This window comes from Zonotrichia leucophrys, chromosome 3 (assembly GCF_028769735.1).
Source record: "Zonotrichia leucophrys gambelii isolate GWCS_2022_RI chromosome 3, RI_Zleu_2.0, whole genome shotgun sequence".
NCBI classification, from domain to species: domain Eukaryota; kingdom Metazoa; phylum Chordata; class Aves; order Passeriformes; family Passerellidae; genus Zonotrichia; species Zonotrichia leucophrys.
Genome location: NC_088172.1, coordinates 41,335,205 through 41,356,526, shown reverse-complemented (window position 1 = coordinate 41,356,526; position 21,322 = coordinate 41,335,205). Strand labels below are relative to the sequence as shown.

At 39.6% G+C, this 21,322-nt stretch overlaps 1 protein-coding gene across 1 annotated transcript in view; it reads right to left on the bottom strand.

Annotated features, from left to right (window-relative positions):
• Window positions 1-998: 998 nt before the first annotated feature.
• The window catches only part of NT5DC1 (5'-nucleotidase domain containing 1), a 124,244-nt gene continuing 103,920 nt past the window's right edge, over window positions 999-21,322 (bottom strand). The window contains exons 9-12 of the mRNA XM_064707922.1: window positions 19,011-19,129; window positions 18,062-18,220; window positions 12,182-12,350; window positions 999-1,232 (exon numbers count right to left, since the gene is read on the bottom strand). Of these exons, the coding sequence (XP_064563992.1) occupies window positions 1,114-1,232; window positions 12,182-12,350; window positions 18,062-18,220; window positions 19,011-19,129 (566 nt within the window). The 3' untranslated portion in view covers window positions 999-1,113. The remainder of the gene's footprint in view (window positions 1,233-12,181; window positions 12,351-18,061; window positions 18,221-19,010; window positions 19,130-21,322) is intronic.

Below are 21,322 nucleotides of genomic sequence, written 5' to 3'. Positions count from 1 at the left end.
CTAAATCCATTCCGATATTTATCCAGGCCTAACAAAGTGAGTTCTTTTCCTTGGAAACAAGAAAATTAAGTTTCTGTTTATAGTTCTTTAAATTTTGAGGGCAGTTTATAAAAAAATCTACCATCCTAGTGTGGCAAAACTGCTGACTAAACAAATATTTTACATCTTTTTGCATCTGCTAGCTGTGTTAGTTACTGAGTTCTTCCTGTCCTAAGTGCTGGAGAACAGGTGTTTGAACCTAAATCCACAGAGAAGAGGATCCTGTTTGTTTAAAAAAGCCAGTAAGAATCACATATTTTCAGTTCATGCCTTGAGTCTTGCTCCCCTTCTGGCTGAGGCTGCAATTAGCAAAGATGGCTGGTTGCCATAGCTTTCCTACCCTTGGGAGGTTTTCCCAGGGAGGTGGAGAATGCAGGTTTGAATCCGCTCCATCAGAGAAGGGAAATGTAGGCAGGTTTCCCTCCTTCTGCAGAAGAGCTCTGATGCTTGAGGTATTGCAGGCTAAAAGAGGAAAAGGCATGTAGGGAACCTTATGGCTGAAGAGTGGTCAGGCATTTTCAGGAATACAAAGTAAGATAAAGGCTTTTTGAATTATCAGTCTGCATGTAGTTGCCTCAATCCCATTCAAATCTCTCTCTGAGTATGATGATCTTTCTCTTTGGGACTCAGTCTTGCTTTCGCTCCAAGAACAGCAGGAGAATTAATTCCTCAGAGCTTGCAAAACATTGGTGTATGGTGATAACCTGGGCTGCCCAAGGCAACTGTTAATTGAAATATGGCTGAGGGAGAGAACCTAAAATGTCCTCAAAAATGTAGAACGTAACTCAGGATGAGCTTTTACTATTACATTTCTCCTGAAGGCTGTGGGCAGTGCATGGAAAAAGCCAACAGCACTTTGTGAAAGGTAGTGGTGGTCAGAAGACTTAGAGAGAAGGATGCATCACTCACCTGCTCCAGCTGGACTAGAGAAACAAGTGAAACACAAATCTACACAGGAGTCTGCTTTAATCCATCACTCTATTTTATGAAGCATCACACAGCATTTTCAGCAATTAGCATTTGATAGCAGTTTAAGTAAGGGTCACAGGGTTATCTAAGGAAAAAGCTGAGAACCTATTTCGTCATCACTGAGTCCTCATTTGGCAGCAGTGCTCTTGGAGGGCTTGGGTAGTACCCAGCAGTTGCTGAACTATTTGAGGAAAATCGTGTAAATCTATAATCCAGTGGTAAATCTGCAAGACAGAAACATACCACATCTGATTAGCAACACAGCCTGTATCACATAAAAAACAAGCTTGTCATGAATAGCAATACTTCTTAAAACCTTGAGCTGTTTGCTCACCGGCACCAGAATTCAAAATTCAATCTGATTGCATGATTACACATTTATTTGACATCTTCAGCTGTTCAAGGGATTGACTTTCAGAGTTTATTCAACAGCAGTAAAGGATATTCATTCCTTGATTGCTGAAATAATGTTAGTCAGAGCAAATTATTTAATGAATGCTTAAATATTAATAAAAAATCTTCACTGAGCCTAGATGCAGTTTTTCTCCCAATAAACCTTCAAGTTCATTCTTCAATTTGCCCCCCTTCTCATTTATCTCTATCTTTTAGCTATTTAATTATAGATTAAATTTTATGTTTAAAACAAAGAATCAGTTCCTTTTTTTGTTTTTCATGGCTATTGAAGCAGGATTCCCCAAAGGCACCCACTCTTAGACCTTCTTGCAGTTCAGTGTTAACAACATCATTTTTTGTTAACAACATCAAGCATTCTTAGAAATCTGCACTTGTAACTTGATGTACTCATCACTTCCAGTCTGTAAAGAACACTGAATGCATTAAAATAGCTCTGAACAGTCAAAGCTTTATTTTCTGTAACTTTTCAAAAGCCTCTGCTGCCAACAGTGACCCACCCACCCTCACAGCCAGAAAACGATACTTCCTGTGCTCACCTCGTACTCAAAGTTCAAGAAACCAAATTTAAAAACATATAAATAAAACTCAGTTCAAGAACCAATTCCCTTTCCAATAATGAAAAGAAAAAACAACTTCCATCCAAAAAAGGGGGGAAGCTCCTTTCCAGGTTGTCTGTTCCGAACCAAAGTAAAGCATAAAAGCTATTACTTGCCTCATCTGTACAATAACTTATGAATTGCAATTTTTAAAATTTAATTTGGAGTAAATTTGGGGAAGTGACATCCTGTCACTATATGCTGCAATTTTGTCCCCCTTCCCCCCCAAAACAGCTTCTATGAAACAGAAACCCACAATTTTAGTAGTTTCAGCAAAAACAACAGGAAATCCAGTTCTGTCTCTCAAGTGATTTGCAGGCAGGCACCAGGACAGCATCCTGATCTGCAGCTTCAAACTCATACTGAACATAGTACAGCAACAAAAGAGTACTTAGATCAAGTTAAAAAATCAGAAAGAGGCTGGAATAAAGTAGGAATAGGAGGAAAGATAATTGGAAGAGAATTAAGTGGGTTGATTTTAGCTCATCAAAGAAGTTAATTTTCTCATTTTGTCTGACTCAGGGAAATCTCTCGAGCTCATTGTGAGCACGGCAGAAGAGGCAGATGTTTTTCTAGTATGCAGAAGGCCCAGTGGATTTACTGGCTGCTGAGTCTATTTATGACACTCAGTTTAACACAAAGGTTTCAAAAATGACAAAATAAATGGAAAAAGAAAGCAAATATTTCCAAATATCTTTACGAGCTATAAAAATCAAATGTCATACAGTTCCTTTTATAAAAAAGCTTTTACTAGCTTAATAGTCTAGTAGTCTGGAGTTTCCCCAGAGTAGTTTAATCAAAGAGCAGCACAAATGGGGCAGACTTGCTACAGAGTTGATAATTGCTGAGGAAAAGAATCAGCTGGATCAAAATGGTAATTTCATTGGTATTTCTTGGTAAGCTAGCTTTACAGAATCAGCTTAAACACCCAAACCATTCTATATACAATGCAAAAGGCTCCAAAAGAGATTTTTATATATTCACATCCCAATCTATCAATTTAAATGTTGCTTTTGTCTCAGCAAGCTGACTTTGGAAGATGATTAGAAAATATCCATATCCATTTCTCAAAAGCATTTAAAAAACCTAAACCATACAGTATTCGATAATAAGGCAAATCTTGGGGAAAAAAAAGTTGTTTATTTCCAAGTTGTTGTTTTCCTTGTGTTTTTTCCTAGTAAATTCTTCAGGGTTTCCTGTTGTGCATGCTCACAGCTGCTGCTGTGGTGGGAGACCTTTGCATTTGGGCACCCACTTGTCACCTAACCCTGAGGGAGAGTCATGAATTAGTCAGGGGGCAGATATGCAGTCCTCTCTGAGATACAGTTTGACAGCAAGGCTCTAATGAGTCCTAAACTGCACTGACAATGAATTCAGCACAGAGCTCATCCAATATTGCCACTATCACAAAAAACCCTAAATAGACTTGAACAAATGAAACAGCCTGAGACTGGAAGAAGGAACTGGCTGATTCTACCCAATTTCTTGAGAAACACAGTCCAAGAATTTTTCTATCATTCTTAGGTAATTCCACCTAGACTTAATCTTTTTTTTAACCCAAGACAAGTATGATATTCCCTTTAAGAGCCAAAGACTCCTAGAAATCAGACATGAAGGGTCCCAAGAGGCCCCCTGAAGAATACACAAGGTCCTAAATCTATGGAAATGACAGTTATTAGATGTATCACCCTGAGTTCCTGTCCCACTCCTTTCTTTGCTCCTACACCAGCCTGAGTGCGAGTGATGAATAATGCTTTCCTTGATGGTGACCACTCAGTGGTGCTAGCCTTCCCAATGGCTTGGGCATTCCTCACAAGTTACAGGGCTTAACCTGAGCTCAGAAGAGCTCCTGCCCTGCCCTGCCCTGCCTCCCTTGCAGGCCTCCAGCAGCCCTGGTGTGAGCAAAATAACAATGATGGCATCTGAATAGTAGCTAATGTCAGTTCCTGTGTTCCAGTTATCCAGATCCAGGTATTAAGTGACATTAAGTAGAACATTGTGTTCTGATGCTTAAGTATACCCATATCCATACATTTATAGCACAGTTACAATATCCCACTGTCTTGTGTGCTGTGCACTTAGTGTAGGCCAGCTAAATCAATGCCACAAGCTTCTATCAGAGGAAGACTTGGAATTCCAACCACAAGCAAGAAAGAGAAACCGCAAGAAGAAGGGAAAATGTAATATTCTCAATGAGTGATCAGGAAAGTATTTGAGTAACTGAATGGAAGACAATTTTAATTTAATCCAGACACAGGCCTGCTTGATAAACTTATTACTCTAATTTTTTAAAATTTCCTTGAACAAACCAATAGATTAAACAAATGAAATCTTAACTAAGCACTTTAGGTGGATGTAATTGTTTTTCAATTAAAAACACAGTCCAAGACTGAAACAGATTTCTTCCAAAACACACAGCAGAAATGTCAGGAATAATTTTTCAGTATTGACCAACAAAAGCAAAGCCAACATTTTTTCATCATGACACCACAGCAGCATCCCTGGGATGAGTGAGAAGCTCTACAGAAAGCAGAACTCCCCCTCCCACCCTGAGGTCTGCTCCCTGCCAGTGAGCAGGGCTGACGCCAGATGCTGCAGAAGCCTCCTAGTAAACAGCAGGGTTGTGTTCTTAAGTGAATCCAAATATATCCTCCTGATTATCACCAAGGAAAAGACACGAGGAAGAGAACTAAAACCTTGTTAGTGATACCCAAGTTTGAAAAAAAATCTTTAAACTGCATAATTGTGTCAAATTTCAGAAAACACCGTCAGAGCTCTATCTTACATCTGGGTGAGGTAATTATAGGGGCAGAGGGCAAACCATCAGCTAGTATAAATTCTTTTCCTCTTACAGGATTTTCCATAATTGACACTGGCTTAGAAGCTTCATCGTGAATCTTTCATTGTATTTCAAAGTCACTGATGAAAGAAAATATTAATTTCTTAAAGATGAACTTCTAATAATTATTCATTAGCAATGGAGTAAGCACAATTGCTGCAGGGGAACTCACCAGTTTGTGCCTTCGGGTGACCTGGCTTGCCAGTCTGTGGGTAACCTGTAACAGGTGTTGCTTTTTCTTAAATGCTGAATGTTTTTTATCTCCTGACTCATCTCTATTTTGCAACAGTCAAAGCAGAACTTGCACTAATAGCTCAGGATGTGAGACAGCATACTAGAGGCAAAAAGAAAACATCCCAAGGCCACAAGTAGATTTATCCGATAGCAGTTATTTTTAGAAAAACTCCTAAGGTTGATTTTCCTAAACTGGAGGTCAGATGTTTGCTGAAAGAGAGAAGTCAGCATGAGAAAAGCATTCCTTCTGTCAATTACATGAATGTCAGTGCTGCTGTCTGCATACTTCATAACTCAGAAGTTGGAGAGGAGGGAGTATCTGAGTGGTGTCGTATGGTAAAGGGGGGACCCCTCAATATAGGTTTGCTCCATAGCAGGAGAAAGCTTCTGAGTTTGGATATAGTTGGTGATATGAGCCCGTGCAGTTTACCCCAGGCCATGTAGGAATAAAGACTAAAACTATTCTCAGTCAAAGTGCAGGTTTGCTGTTTTACTTGCACAAGGGCTTTTGCCAACACAGGTGTATTGGTTGGAGATCGTGCCCGTGGCACTGCCAGCAGACATCTGTGGTCTGAGCTTGGCCTGAGCCAGAGCTTCAGTGCCACTGAGGTTTGTCACTGGTTACTTTTCTGTGGTGTCTAACACCATGCCATTGGAGAAAACCCAAGTGGCAAACTGCAGGGATACATGCAGCAGCAGCTTCACTACCAGTTTTGCAGATGGACAAGTGTCTGGGGAAATGGAATGACTGTCCCATCGTGGCTGCTGAGATTGCTTGTGGTGTGCAATTTTACTGTAATTATCTTGGGAATAACAAGTCACATTGCTTTGGGTGTACCCTATGGCCAAGGGACCGCTGACCCCTTCCTGAGCAAAACAGCTGTGCACAAGGCGTGCACTGACTCGCAGCTGAGCCTGATAAGGGTCTGCAGTGAAGGAAAGCCTTAGAAATTCCTTTGCTCTTTTGGGCTTTCATGAGAAAACTCATTATTTCTATGTGAGGGAAATGTTTCTCATTTTTGTTTTCGTTTAAGCAGTGGTTTTTGAAAGTCTTGTAAGAAAATAGACACATGTGGTTTTTTGCTTGATCTGGAAATGATCAGAAGAAAATATTGTAGTATAATATTTTTAAATATCTAGGTGAAGACTTTAACTAAAAAAAAATCTTGAGAGAATGCCAAGATCCTACCAGGACGTGTTAGTCTTTCAGGGATCTGTTAATTAATTTCTTGTGTGTGAATGATTCATTCTGGATCTTGGAGTGGGAGGAAGGGCTTCTGAGGTAGGTTCAAGAAGTTAGTCTGGAAACAAGCAATTGTTCGAACTGACAGGAATTTCTGGTTAATTAAAAAGAAACAAAAAAGAGCTGCATTTTGAGGCTGTGAAGGAGCTACATTAAGACAAATGTGGAGATGATACACCCCTTTACTTTCATTTCGAGGTAAACTCACCAACAGCAATCTTCCTCTCCAAACTCATGAGATGGGTTAATCTCATCATGTTCCCCTCTCTTGTAAAACAAATGTTTTCTTTCCCTTTCCCTGATTTTGTTTTTTTTTTTTTTTTCTGGAGGGGTGACAAACTGTTTACCTTAAAATAAAAATCTGCACACAAACACACATGAAGTCAAGGCCTACATAGTTTTTTGGGCATGTGTGACCATCTTAATCTAGAGGGAATATTTTACACACCAGTCCAGAGTGCATAAATGTCCTTCCAGCAATGTTTTTTTTTCACATGTGAGGTTGCAAGTTATGTTTAATTTCAACATGGTCAGACAAGTATTTTCAATACTTGGTGATTTACCTATTTCCACTAGTTTTCACACTCAAAAATTATCAACACTTTGTATTACAACCAGGGTTTATAAAGTGTCAGTCTAAACCCACCCCATAAGCCTGTGATCCGGTCAAAACTCAATTATAGCTTTAGTTACAGCCTGCAAATGAAATTATGCTGCCTGAGTTGAAGGGTAACTTTAAAGCAGAATGACTGAGTGGTTCCCCCTCTCTTAATGAGTTGCTCATGAGTTCTCCCTTTAATCTTTTCAAGGTGGCTGTACTTTGACATCTCATAGAGCAGAATAACGATGGCAGGAACATTTCTGTCAGCTATTGGCTAGGAAGTAATCTTTTGGGTTCTGCATGATTTGACATGGTCTTCAGGGGCACAAGTCAATACACCTTTCTGGGGGAGGAAGGAAAGCCTGATCAAACCGTAATACACTGAATACTGTCCTTTCTACACTGAAAATCACTATCAAGTGGTCAAATCCTGTGGTAAAGATGAGGTCTCAGACCATTTGGGAAGTAACTAGGTCCCAAGGACGTTTTATAAACTAGTCCTGAGTTATTGAACAATAATTTTTTATGGTTAAAATGCTGTTTATTTCAGCTGAAAAAGCTGAATAAGATGCCTTATTTCTGTTGGTTGTGTTGGGCATGTTTTTACTTTTTACTTCTAAAAGGAGAATATTGAAACTAGTTTCCTGGAACAGATGAATCACATTTACATTATCTGATGTTTTTCAACTGACACATAGATCAAGATGCTGTTTATACACTCAGAACACATCTTCTCTGTATTCAGTTATCTTTATTATCGTTTTTTTTTCCTTGTATGAAACCTCAGGGCCATAAAACCTCGGAAATGTTACTGTTGTGTATTTACACCAATTTTCCACCCAGTGCAAGAGTACTTTTTTTGCATAAAGACTTTAATTATAAAAATGACCTCTTTGGCCTTGTAGCAGCAACTATTATTTGTAACAGCAAATTCCCAAAGCAGTTTAAATCCTCAAAGCATTTTGATAAACTTAGTGTCTAGATGCTGTTGTATAGATACAGTCTTACACAGAAGTTGTCAAGCAAAAGCACAGTTGTAAGATAAGGCATTAAATATGAAAGGTTACTGCTAACTAGCAATGCATAATATAGATAGTTCTATGTGTTTAAGGGAATTATATATTATTGTATCACTTGAATAAGAGCACAGTTACTGTCAGTCTACTTATAGCAAGGACTGCTGTAATTTAATTCTAAAATGAGTAGGATTTTACTTTAGGTGATGTAATGTCAATGAAAAAACATAGAACTAAGGTGCAAAAATATGAGGATTTTTTTTTTTGTTTCACTTCAGCAACAATTGCAAATATTGCTGTTCAGGATACAGAAATCAGTATATGGCTGATTAGTGCAGTATATGGCTGATCAGTGATTAGTACAAGATTAGTAAAATTCATGTTTTCCATGATAACAGTTGATTCCTCCAGGGCATTCACATTTAAAATACATGTGGAGGATGGTGTGTGAAATTTGCAATTTGTAGTTGATCTCTGCTGGCAGACCCGTGTATCTGTGACCTGCACAGTGCCAGTTCTGGAGCCCCAGCCACGGCTGCCTTGAGCTTTCCATTGTGCAGATAATTTGCAGCTCTAAGCAGAAACATGAACTTCTTTGTCATGGTTCACTGGCAATTTTATCATTATATTTATACAGCAAGCAGGCTGACGACTCAAACTCCCGCAGAAAGTGGCAGGATCTGTAGGCATCTTTAAAGAGACAGCTTTGGTTAATTATTATGGAGATTTTTTTCTCTAGCTCTAGCTAACTGAAATAACAATACGGCATGAAGAAAAATTTATGCAGCCATATGGGCAAACCCTGATATAATTTCATATAGCATACAAAATTAAAAAAATGCATTATCCCCATGCATGACACAAGCTTGGTTATCAAATCTCTCCAAAGTGTGAAATGAACTCTGTTTCCATAAAACATTTACAATTGCACTAATTCCTCTCTGAAATGAAATTCTCTTGAGCTGCAACATCACTCAATCTCCTTTTCTTGCTTGCAGTAATTTTTAATCCTATGACAAAATTCACCATTCAGAGGTTATGAGACAAATTTACAACATTAGGTTAAGAATGATGAAATTAGAAAAGAAGTTATGTTCTCCTTATTACAATTTAGAGCCCACTTTCTTAATCTTCTCTTTATAATGACAAAAAAACCTTACAAAAATCTTCTTCATAGCTCTAAAACTCCTCATGGAATTTTCTGAAGTGTGACTTTTATAAAAATACCAAATATAGTGAGATTGAAAGGCAAAGCATTAGGTTGAAATATGTGTATCATATTTTTCAATCAAAGAACTGTTAATCAAAAGACCTGTCAGAAATGGCATCTTTGAAATTGTTGAAATTACTGTTGGAATACCGATATGATGCAGGAAATACAATTATTAACGTGGGGATCATGTGGTCACAGAGTAGTGGTTGCTGTCCTTGATGGTAAAGTTCAGATTATTCATGTAGGAAAGATAAGAGTAATCATCCTCTACTTGGCTCATATCTAACGTTCTGAAGTGGAGAAGCATATCCTGGAAACTGTGGTTTATGCAGAATGTAACTCTTCAGAGACACCCCTACACCTTTAATTTTCATGTGGGAGCACTAAAGCAACATTCCCACAGTAATGCATCCCAGTTTGGAAAATCTGTCTTATGATATAATTGTGCTTTAAAAATCTGTAAGGGAGCTATAAATGAGGAGAGACTCAACGGCAGAAAAGTGAAGAAACAGATGGATTTGTGAGCAAGGCATGTAGAATAGAAGTAGGGACATTGGCTTCCACTATTTTATTAACCATGTACTGTCAATATAACACGTATCTGACTTCCAATCCAAACTGATGGAAGGGCACAGAAGGTATTGTAGAAGGTCTCCTTTGAGGAATTTTAACAATAAATGAAATATACTCTTTCATGCACAAAGAAAATGCCAGTTTCTCTTCAGAGAATCTGAGGAGAGTTTAGATGATGAACAGTGTGCAATTTCTGTAACACCCTCCTTGCCAGAGGCGAGATAAAAGTTCAGAACTTCTAAAGCATCTTTGAACTGATATTGAGTAAGTGAGTTACTAGTATTCAGTAACGCTGAATAGTCTTTGGAATAATCTTTTTCAATGTGTCACGAGAAGTAAACCAAGCTGTTCTTTATGCACAGACACTCATTGCAGCCAAACAACAAGAATCAATCTTAAAGCCAGCACTGCAGCCATCTGCCACACTTCACCAAATATTTTTGCAGACCACAAGCCGTTGGCATCCTGACTTGTACGTGGCACTTACTACTGCTCACATAGGTGTACAAAAGCCAGGTCAGACATTGTTGACAGAGAAGCCCTTGTGAACCCCCAGCTCACAGGAGGCTGCAGGGCACCTCCAGCGAGGTGGCAGCTTGTGTGGCTGGGTCAGGCTGAGCGAGGTGCTGCCAAGGCTGAGCCAGCCTGAGCTGAGCTCACGCAGTCAGCACATCCTGCCTGGGAGCTGGGCTCATGTGCTCAGCACTGTGGCAGCCTGGCTGCACAACTGGGCTCAGGGGATCTTGAGGAAAGGCCTGAGTTTTTGCAGCTTGGCAGTGGAAAGTCCTCTGCCGGTAATTGAAGCAGATGAATGAATTGAAGCAGATGAAAGGAAGAGCTGGAGAGCATCAAACTCGCATAACCCATTTCAATCTCCTCTAGTAAATAGCTGTAGCTAAGATATGACTTACAGCTGCAGCCAAAAAAACTTCTGGGCTTGGCAGAGCAGGGATTCTCACAGCTTGCTGTGACAGGAGTCAGTAAGGTATTCAAGAGGAGTCAGGAATTCCTTAACATCCATAATAATGAACATCTGCTCTTCCACACAAACAAACAAGAAACACCTCTCTCTGTAACAAAGCAGAGATGTTCTCATACCTTCAGCTTTGAGTCTGCTGTCCAGTGGACAGCTGCAAGTTTAAAACATAATTTCTCCCCTGTTCTTTAGCATTTGGGTTTAACTTTTACACACATGACCCCCTGTCCCAGCAGTGGTTCAGTGCAGTGAGGGAAAGCACAGGGTGTCCCTCCTCATGGAGAAACAGGAGCTTTGCAGGAGCTCCATGGCTGATGGCAGGCAGCTATCCTACCCACTAACTGTCCAGATATGTCTTATGGGCTCACACCCTTTTATCTATAACTGGAAAGACTGTAATACATTTGAGGTTGAGAAGCCTTGCTTGTCCTTTAAACTGAGCTGTGGTTGGGAGGAAAATTTCAGACTGTGGCTGACCATTTTCTCTTGGTCAACACTTCCAAAAGAAGCCACATGCAAGCATGACCCTGGAAAGGGTATTAGATGGGAGCTTTACAGAAATTATCTCTCTGTTGGCATTTTCCTTGGTATGTTTGGGCTTTTGTGTCTTTGGGCTGAAATAGATTGCAAAATGGCAAATATGGGAGGCATAAATAAATTGTGGCAGTCTATGATTATTCTGTTTTGAGATATCCATACAATGTAAGTACTTGTGTAAAATATGGTTGCAAAGAAAAGGTCTATCATGTGTCCTGCTGTAGAAGTCACTGCTGGGCAAGCCTGAAATGCTCTCTTGCAACAAATCTTTTATTCCCTGGTCTTCTGCATGAAGCAAGAAACAGATGCTGAATGGAGGCGTTAGTAAAGTAAATGCTCGCTGTGTTCTTCATTCATTTAATAATTAGTTCCTTCCTTCAGGTATGCATGTGGACAAAGTTTAGTAATGCAAAATGATAGATGGAGCACATGGGGTTCCTCATCATCACTTTGTAATCCCAGGAAGGTACTGTAGCTGCAAAGTTACAGTAAGCTGATAGGGGAAGTGTAACAAGCCAGATCTGTGAGAAACGTTTTTTAAGTACAACACTCCCAAGTAACTTTGCATGTTGTTTGTTTCGAATGTATCTCACCACTGAAAGTAGAAACAGCAAATCACAGTGGGGAAGTAGGGACCAGATTCAGGAACTAATCTACAGACCGGTACATGTTGCACCCTATCGCTCACAGTGAATCAATTAAACACCTCCTATTTGCAGACACAAACAAAACCCCTGGTGTATCAGGCAACAATTAAAAGCACAAACATCAAAGTAATCAATGGCCACTAGTGCTAAGCGTTGCATCATATGAACAGAGTATTTTGAATGTATTTTAGATACATGCAATCTCAAAACCAGGCCTACAGCACTACAAACTTACTATGAATACTGCATGTTCATTAGAAAAAAGCCCCAAACATCTTCCTTACCTGCTATTGCTTCCAGGCTAGGGATTGCAATAGTGCTGTAGGTGCTAATACATTTACAGGACCACGTGTGAACTAAGGTCTCCTCTGCATTTTCCAGGCCTGGCAATCTGTCCATGAAGAAAGAGCCCCACTGTTTAGATACAAAGTAAGGAACTTTGAGCTGATCTCCCTGAAAGAAAAAGAAATAAATACATTAGCTTAAAAAAAAAAAATCTTTATTTATCCACAAGCATTAGTTTAGGGAACTCTAGTGTTTTTCTGATTGTCTGGGAAGCCTATATTGTATCTCAGGACCAATGTGGCTTTAAAATATAAAGTCAACAACAATACAATAAGAATCTTCTTCCCATAAGTCCCCAAGTTCCTGTTTATACAATTTATGGATTCCCTAGGACATAAAAAGTTAACTGTAAATCGTTTTTAAACCTTTTAAGAAAACTCCTTCTATTTTCCCTGTTTTTCTGTTTATGATAGTGTGAATTGCTTGCTGTCCTTCTCTGCTGGAGAGGCTGTGTTACAGCTGGGATCTCCTCCTGGGGGAAAAGGAGCTTCCTCATGCTGGGTGGAATAACTGCAAAGAATGCACCATGCCACCTTGTGTTATCTGCTTCTGAGCTGGGGATTGAGTGAAAACAGAACCACAGAATCCATGGAGAGACAGTCAGTTGCCTAGAAAATTGTGGAATACTAATTTTTTAAATGTATATTTTCAGACAACAACATCTGTTTTAAAAAAGCCATTAAAGCAGCCTTGGAAAAACTACCTTTTTACAAGTTCATCTTGAAACCTGCTATATACTGCCATGAGCAATCAGAATAAAATGCCAGGACACACCTACAGAAAGATGAAAAAACGGGAAACAAAACTGCACTATAGAAAAGCTGTTAAAGTAATTTGTGTGCAAAGTAACATTCAGACTTGCAGAACAGATACAGCAGTTTGTGCCTCCAGGTTTGTGAACTTTTCTACTTTATTCTCCATTTAATCTCTCTCTTAAGAGTTTTGAGAACCTGCTCGAATAATTTGTGTTTATGACAGAGGCCTGTATCTTTTGATCACAAGGAAGTGGTTGAGGCAGCCAAACAGACGACACCAGTAAACACAGAGCCACACTTCCATCAGTCTGTGCTATGGTTTATCCTCTGAGTTTAAATGGGGGGGAAGTACTGATTTCAACAAATGTAGACATTAATTTCTGTATTCTGATGTAAATAAGTTGGAAAAAACCTCCTATCTTTTGTTTCAGAATAAGCATTTAACTTAAGTCCTGGGCTTTTTTGTTTGTTTTTTAATGCCTTGCACAAAGGGACAGCATGTTACTCTCTTTTTTCCCTCACTAAATCTTATCTTTCTATGCCAATCCCAGGACTTTACATCAGTTATAATTAAGTTTAGATGCTCTGATGAATTAAAATCTGTTTGCCAGCTGGATGACACATGCAGAAAACTCTTAAGGCTGTTACAGCTCTTCAGGTGATTAATCAGAACAACAACCCCACTACTGGCCCACATAAGCATTTGCACAAAAGACAGGGTCCTGTTTATTGATAAGAGAAAAGATGTGAGGGTTCTGCTTTCTGAAGTGGAAGGTTAGTTCAGTGGACAATTAAAAATGTAACGTGAGGAAATGAACTGAATTTTACAGAAGTTTGATTCTAGAGTGGGATTTTCTTCTTTATTCAGGAGTAGGAAGTTAAATTTTGGATTTACAACCCAAGCCCTTGGTGAAATCAAACCCGGTTAGATATGAGACTTGTCATCACCTAGTGCAGAACTCCCATCATTTTGCTGCTGGCTTATCTACAGACAGGGCTGGTCTGATAGGCTAAATCTCGATTTAAAATTTGGAAATAGCACTCAAAACTTTGACCACAACCCTAGGAACATCTGACATTGCTCCCCCTTCCATCCCTAACTGATGCCCTGAAGGTGTCCTTATCTCACCTGCAGCACACATCAGAGCCTGCAAGGAAGGACAGACCACACACCATGGATCTGTACATCTGTGAAACGAGGCAAAAGGCTCCTCTCCCCGTGGCTGCTCACATGCCTGGAGGCACATGCCCAGCAGCAGGGCTGATGAGCTCTACAAGATGCATCAGCCACTCCTGCAGTCCCCAGACACAGAATTTGCTCTCACAGCAGGACAGCAGATCCTGGAAAGTGCTGGGCAATCCCTCTTTCTCATGCAAATCCCCCAGGCATATGGATTTGCTCTCAGGCATATTGGGCAGACAGCAGCAGGTCAGGTCAGATGTTGATTGTGCCAGTTGAGGGTACAAAGCCTTGAAGAAAACATCTACACTTCAGGGAAATAGGGATGGTACCAGAAATTCCCGAGTCCCAGGGCCTTCCACAAAGTCAAAACACCTGAAGTACGTGCTACCATCTTTGCTTCGCTAACTGTAGACTAATAGGGCCTGTTAACAAAATTGACAGAATCTGTTAATAGGACCCTTGGGTAGCGCTGATTAGTTAGCCTTCAAATGACATTCTAAAATACTAATTAGCAGGGAGCCAAGCCCTACATTCTACATTTGGTAAAGGGATGAAAGAATGAAAGATGTAAAGGAGAGAGGAGTGGAAGATCAATAGTATTTTTAAGGGCTTTATTTAGATGCAGATTTGCCATCTATGACATAGCAAGCACAGAGGCTGAGGAATACATCCAGTATGAGTGATGATACTGATGATTGTATGCTTTGTCCTGAGGTAATAACACACCTCTGATTCTTGATGCCACAAAAAAAAAATTAATGCTCAAAACACTCTTTTTCTGGTGTAATAGTATTTCAGATGTTTCTGTCAGCACAGCTGTGCTGACCACAACGATGGGATGTCCCTGAATCACACAAATGGGCAAACCAGCCACTGGTCTGAATTCTGTTGCACAGAACCTGCCCTCCTACACATCATGCAAATATGAAACATTTCACACATGAATATTGTAGCTAAACTACAACAGGGATCACTATTAGCAAATTTAAAGTAAAATGTGCTGCACTTCAGCGTGTTGCCCTAGGAATATGGCTTTAACACAGCTTCACAACAACACCTCAGGTTGTTCCAGAAAGTACTGTTAGATTTGTGCCAAAGATAAACAGGAATAAAGAGACAAACAGAGCCAAAAGGCACAAAGGAAATAGCCTTGTCTATGGTCACACCAGGGGAGTTAATGGAAATACAGGGATTACAGACCTGATTTCTACAACAAACCAGTCAATATTGTAAAAATTACATTTTCCCTTCTAACTACAAAATTATCATGTATATCCACCAATGAATTATTTAATTTCTGCTCCATTCATTCATATAAGCCATTCATTTACACACTGACAGCTCCGCTGTAATAATTTTCTTCGAAATCCTGGGACAAATTCCAGCTTTCCTTTTGAGTTTTCATTGATGGAACTGATCACACATTTAAGGAACAGAATGCAAAACCAAAGCCTCCACCCAAACAAACAAACCCCCAGTTCTAGGAGGGAGGCAAATCTTGTTTCAACACAATGCCTTGTATTTTTATTCACCCTGCATGCTGCAATTTATTTAGAAGCCAAGTAACTGCTTAGTTTTTAGTTTGCTATTCTCCTGCTTATTTGGTTATGACTCACATACTTAAAAGAACTGCAGTTGTTACCATAATTTCACAGTTATGTGTATCTGGCTTATATCATGCATTTAATTGAAGGGAAAAAACAAAAACTGCAAATGAAAATGGAAATCACAAGTCTCCCACTTGGTGTGTGAGGAGGTTGTTTTCTTCCCCTCTCACTGTTAGTGATGAAATACCAGTCAAACAACTAAAACCAGATTTTTGTAATTTCTTTCTGAAAGATGCAATTGCCAATTAAAGTAATACTTTCTTACTTTAATAGTATTTTGCAAAGAGTGATAACATTGAGAGTTGCACTATGTATTAAGTTTTCAGTCCCTTTCTGCACACACAGCATGGCAAGGAAAATCTACAGTAGTATTGTATTTTATTGCCAATGAATTCTAAGGCTGATTAATCAGATGAAATCTAATCTGTGACTAACTTTCCAGAAACACCTGACTTTGTACAATCCTTTGAATTGGCTTTTCTCCCTTCTTAACCAAAGGGTTAATGGGAGAAGTTGCTTGGGGAAATGAAAATAAAACTCTCATAGGTTTGTAAAGGGAGTCCCTTTGAACTAGTCCTGTTAAGTTAGTGGTGCCCAGTCAACTGCAGAGATATGGATGTGACCTGTTGTTCAGACTCCAGTGAGCAGCCTGGTAATGAAATAACACCACTGACCTGCCTCGGCCCCCCTGGTTCAGGTTCCTTTAATCAACACAATTCATTTCTCCCTTGCTTGCTCGCTGTCACTGGTAGCGGATGTAAGCGGAACAGGGGCTGTGTGTGGCAGGGGTGGTGTCTCCCTGAGATACTGCAATCTCTTGTCAGGAGTGCTACAGTATCAGTGAAATGTCAAGCACCTGTCTAAAAGTCTCAATTTTCTGCTTGACAACTGCTGCGATAGAGAAGATGGATCTTGTGAGCAGAGGCGTCGCAACAAGGGAAAACCAAATCATCATTGTGGGCTCAGAAACAAACCAATCCATTACTCTTTGTACTTCCAGGAAAAGAACCACCTTCTCTCTCTCTGTTTAAAAATGTGTGCTTCAAAAGCATATATTGAACATGCGTAAGAAACCACGTTGAACAAATCCCCCAAACCTTAAGTTTTATGCCGCAATGCAGCAGAATCTCCAGTCAGAGAATGAACAAATTTATGGAGGATTTGAGTTATTTTTAAAGCATTAATTATTTAAATCAAATTGTATTAACCTGTATGTGCTACCAGCTCCTCCTCCCCCACCTCCTCTTCCTACTGAGAAATACATTCTCTTGATACGATACTAAATTTTTTTTACTTTATTTTTGTTTATTTACAACCCAGGAAAAAGCCTAAACATTAATGATTACATTTCCTTATTTCAGTGACTGAAATGTCTTTGTCTGACTATAGTTTAAAAATCAGGGTAGTGGGGGAAAATGACCTATTTATTTAGTAGCATATGAAATGAAGAGACACTCCAAATGGAGAGTGAAGTCTTCCTGTAGTTCCTACCTACATGGGACATGCTGGAGGTACAGTGCTACCTCATCACCCATCTCAGTGCTGTTTTCTATCTACTTTGCTCTTTGGAAGCAGAGGAAAGGATAAACCATAGTAACCTTCAACCTTTTGTGGGAGAATTAAAGGGTGACAGCAGTGCTAAGGCCCTGCTTCCCAACAGTGATCAACCTGAAAATCATATTATTTATCTGAGGTAACTATCAGTAAGTCTGCAATGGGCCAGATTTTGAAGCCGCCCCTCTTATCTGAGCACAGCTGTCACCAAAATAACAACCTGTGAGGGAAGCAGCAAATTAGAAATTATTAGTATACAAGGAAAGCACAAGCAAACCATATTTCACATAGAGAGAAAGCAACCTTCAAAACAATGTAATAAAAATTCCTCTGTGTTTACAGTTGGCCACAACACACAGGGAAACGCCATGAACTCAGCAGAGTTCAGGCACTGGACTTGTGATAACTGGGCTTGAAATTTTTCCTTGTGGGATGGAGGGATCTTGTTACTAAAAAGGTTCTTGCTAAGGGAGAGCACACACAGCCCCTTTTCTGAGATCCATGGTTTAGCTCCAGGTAGAGCTGCTGTGTCACCCATGCATTGCTGAGCTGGGACAGAACAGCATCCTCCTGGTAAGACAAGGACGACAAATCTGTGGGGGATGCTGATGCTGCCAGCACCCTGGTAAGACAAGCAGGTTCATTCCTAGTGCAGGTGACATGAGGCTTTTTTGTAATTTACTTTATTCTGTTCCAGGAAACTTCTGCAGGAACCCTTACCTCATATTTTCCTTTCTTCTCCAGTGGCTCAGATTCAGCCTTTGCAGGCACTATACCTTTGTCCCCTAGAAGCTCCTCTAAGATGAAGACAGTTTCCCAGTTGCTATAGTGACGAGCTGGGAAAATATCTGAGTGCATACTGTCACCAAAATAAACAACCTGTGAGAGAAGAAGCAAATTAGAAGTTCATTGTATATGAGGAAAACACAAGCAAACTGTATTTCACAGAGAGAGAAAAAGAGCCTTCAAATGACCTAATAAAAATTCCTCCATGTTTACACTTGGTCAAGACATGCAGAGATCCTATTAATGTCAAGTTTGGGGCTTTATCTTCAACCAGCTCCATCAGGGAAAGGCTGGCCCCACACACCCTCCTTGCTCTCACCCTCCAGGGGCATTGGAAAGGGAAGCCTAACCGGGACCAGCAAAAGGAAGTGTGAGTTTTTTGGCTGGCAGAAATAGCCTGACGGGAAGCCACAGGAAGATTACCAAAAAAATACACTAAACTGAAACGAGTTTTAGACTACACTGGAAACAAGACAGAACATTCTTCTTGGTGACTCAAAACTCTTCTGTGTTCAGGGAGGCATTATTCACTATGAAAAATGTTGTTACACCATCTTTAGTGGTATTTTTACCTATCCACACCTGTACTTAACATACTCCTAGTTTTTACTGATGCTGTCTTTTAATCTTTATGATCTATTTCCTCAGGGGTATTTCCTGATTACAACCTGATTCTTCCCAAAGCTGCTGAAATGTTTACCCTGCATACGGAAAATTTACATCTAGAAAGTTTACATATTCTACTGATAAGAAGACAAATATGCTACTTCCAGTTCTGGGCTGCAGAACCAATCACATTAATAACTATAATGAAAGTTTGTCTGGTGAATTCTTGAGTGAAACAGGGTATTTTCAGAAAGATTTACTCTCACTTGTTACATACCTTGGGATCCAACTTGCCAGTCATCTTCTTCAGTAGATCATAAAGCTGGATAGCATTACCTTGGGAATACCAACCAGGCTTGTCCAGCGACAGCAGAGCCTCCTGCTCCTCGTCATTTTCTGAAATCACCAAGCCAAATTGCATGCTGTTAGTGAGACCAGCCCATCCTCCTGTACTTGTGAGATGTGAGAGAAGCTGCCTGTGCACAGCTGGTCTATTTTGACATTAAACCAGCTCCAGTGTCTGGCTCCAGTTCTGGTACTGACCATGGATTCAGTCAAGGTGTTTGGCAGCTGGGGGAAGGCAGACATTTGTGAGAAAAGAAGCAGCTGAGCCTCGTGTGCACTGACTACAGAAGAAGACCTAAGGACTTAAATTCATGGCCTTTGCCACCCAAACACTGCAGCAGTGAAGGCAGGAGGCCACACAGACCAGACTGATGGAGCTGCCACAGATGAAGGTAAAACCATGAGATAAAACAAACTGTAAGAGACAGCATGTACCTTGCCATGCATAAAAATGACCCACAGTTTTTAAGCACTGACATAAACCCAACAAAACAGACTGAAGTAGCTCTTAAGGGCATTCACCAGCCTCAGATCAGCACAAACAATGAGCAGTTCCAGTTATCATACAGTTTTGAAGAAATGATGAGTGGAGCATACAACAACCCCAATGTTGCTGATGGTGGCATAACCCAAATTGACATGTACCCACTCTGGCAGTGTCAGCAAATTAGAAAATTCAGTAGAAACTGAATCACGCAGCTCTGCCATGGGCTTTGTCTCTGGCTGGTTCCAAAGCATGGAACCAGCCAGAGATCTGTCCCAGTGTCCATGTAACCTTGATGCTTTTTCAAATCCATGTTCTATTCAAATCCCTGTGTTATTGCCAGATGAAGTTCAGCTTCTTGCTGGAGCCAAAATAGCAGTCTCAATGAACCGATAAACTACAATTTCATCAGAAGTATTAATGTGAATGTCTTTTGTCTATTGAACTGGTGAAACAAAAGGTTGATTTTGCTATTTAGTCTCAACCATGTCTTAATTTTATGCTAGAGACAGAAGAGTTAGAAACCAATACAGTACTTAGATCTGACTTAGGTGTAACATCAGAACTTCAGTTTTTCTCTTGCTTTAGAGAATTTTTCAAAGCACTTATAATGTGTTAGGAATAAGAGGAAAAGAGCAACTTCCACTTGGTTAGAGACTGCTGAAAGCTGAAATACAAATTTTGGAGAACAGTGAAATGCTAAGACAGCTTTATGTTTTAAGAGCACTGAAGACCTACATGGAGAAATAAATTGATCTTTGAAAGAAATTAAAAAATAAGCAAAAAGAAGGAATGGGTATGTGGAGAGAGGAATGAATCCATTAGTTAATATTATGAATCTACAAATTTGGAGAAATGGAGACAAAATGATTCTATATTAAGGCTGTTTTATAAACTAGGAAAAAACAAGGAAATTCAAAGTCGACGTTAACAATTAATGTAAAACTTGTGTGGAAATGTTTTCCTTTGTTCTTCTTCAGGAATGTAACATTAATTACAATAACAATAAATATGTTAGCATCCGTTAATAAAAAATCGTAATTTCCTGACTATTAAAACCTTTGATCAAACAACTTCTGAACAAACAAAAGTTGTCATAACAGTAAATTTATTTTATATTCCTGGTATTTTTAGACATATTTGGATGGTTGGCTGAACAAGTAGACACAATCTTCAAATGACATGGACATAGAAAAAGAAACTTATGAAAACAACTCTTTTGAGATGTTATAACGTTTTTTGAAATTTTTGAGGATTTGTATCGCTATCATTGTCTTTCCATTTCAGTTAATCAGGAACATACTGGAGAAAAATTAAGCTTTATGAGGTATTTTCTGAATAATGACATTGTATTTGCAAACAGAAGCCTTATGTATTACCGCAATTTCAGGAGGCTCCAGTAAAGAGAAAAATCCTGCTTGCTACCTCTATGGAATGGCATGAGGGGAAGTCCTGGCTGCAAAAATTCAGTCTAATTACAAGGCAGAAGACCTCTTGCTTTGTGAGAGTATTACTGTCACCCCTAGCAATGGGATTCATCTCTTTTACCTCAAGACATTTGGAATTTAGGCTTCTAATGCACAGTTACAATCTGAGCTAGTTGGCCAGGAACCTGTAGTAGGCAAAAGACGGTGCAACAAGAATTTTCTGGGGTGCCAGCTCTGGAGAAGGAAAGGATTTAATTAAGTGAGAAACTTCGCTTTTAGGCAATGAAATAAAGGGAAATTAATTTCCCCCTTAGAAGGAGGCAGGAAACAGCA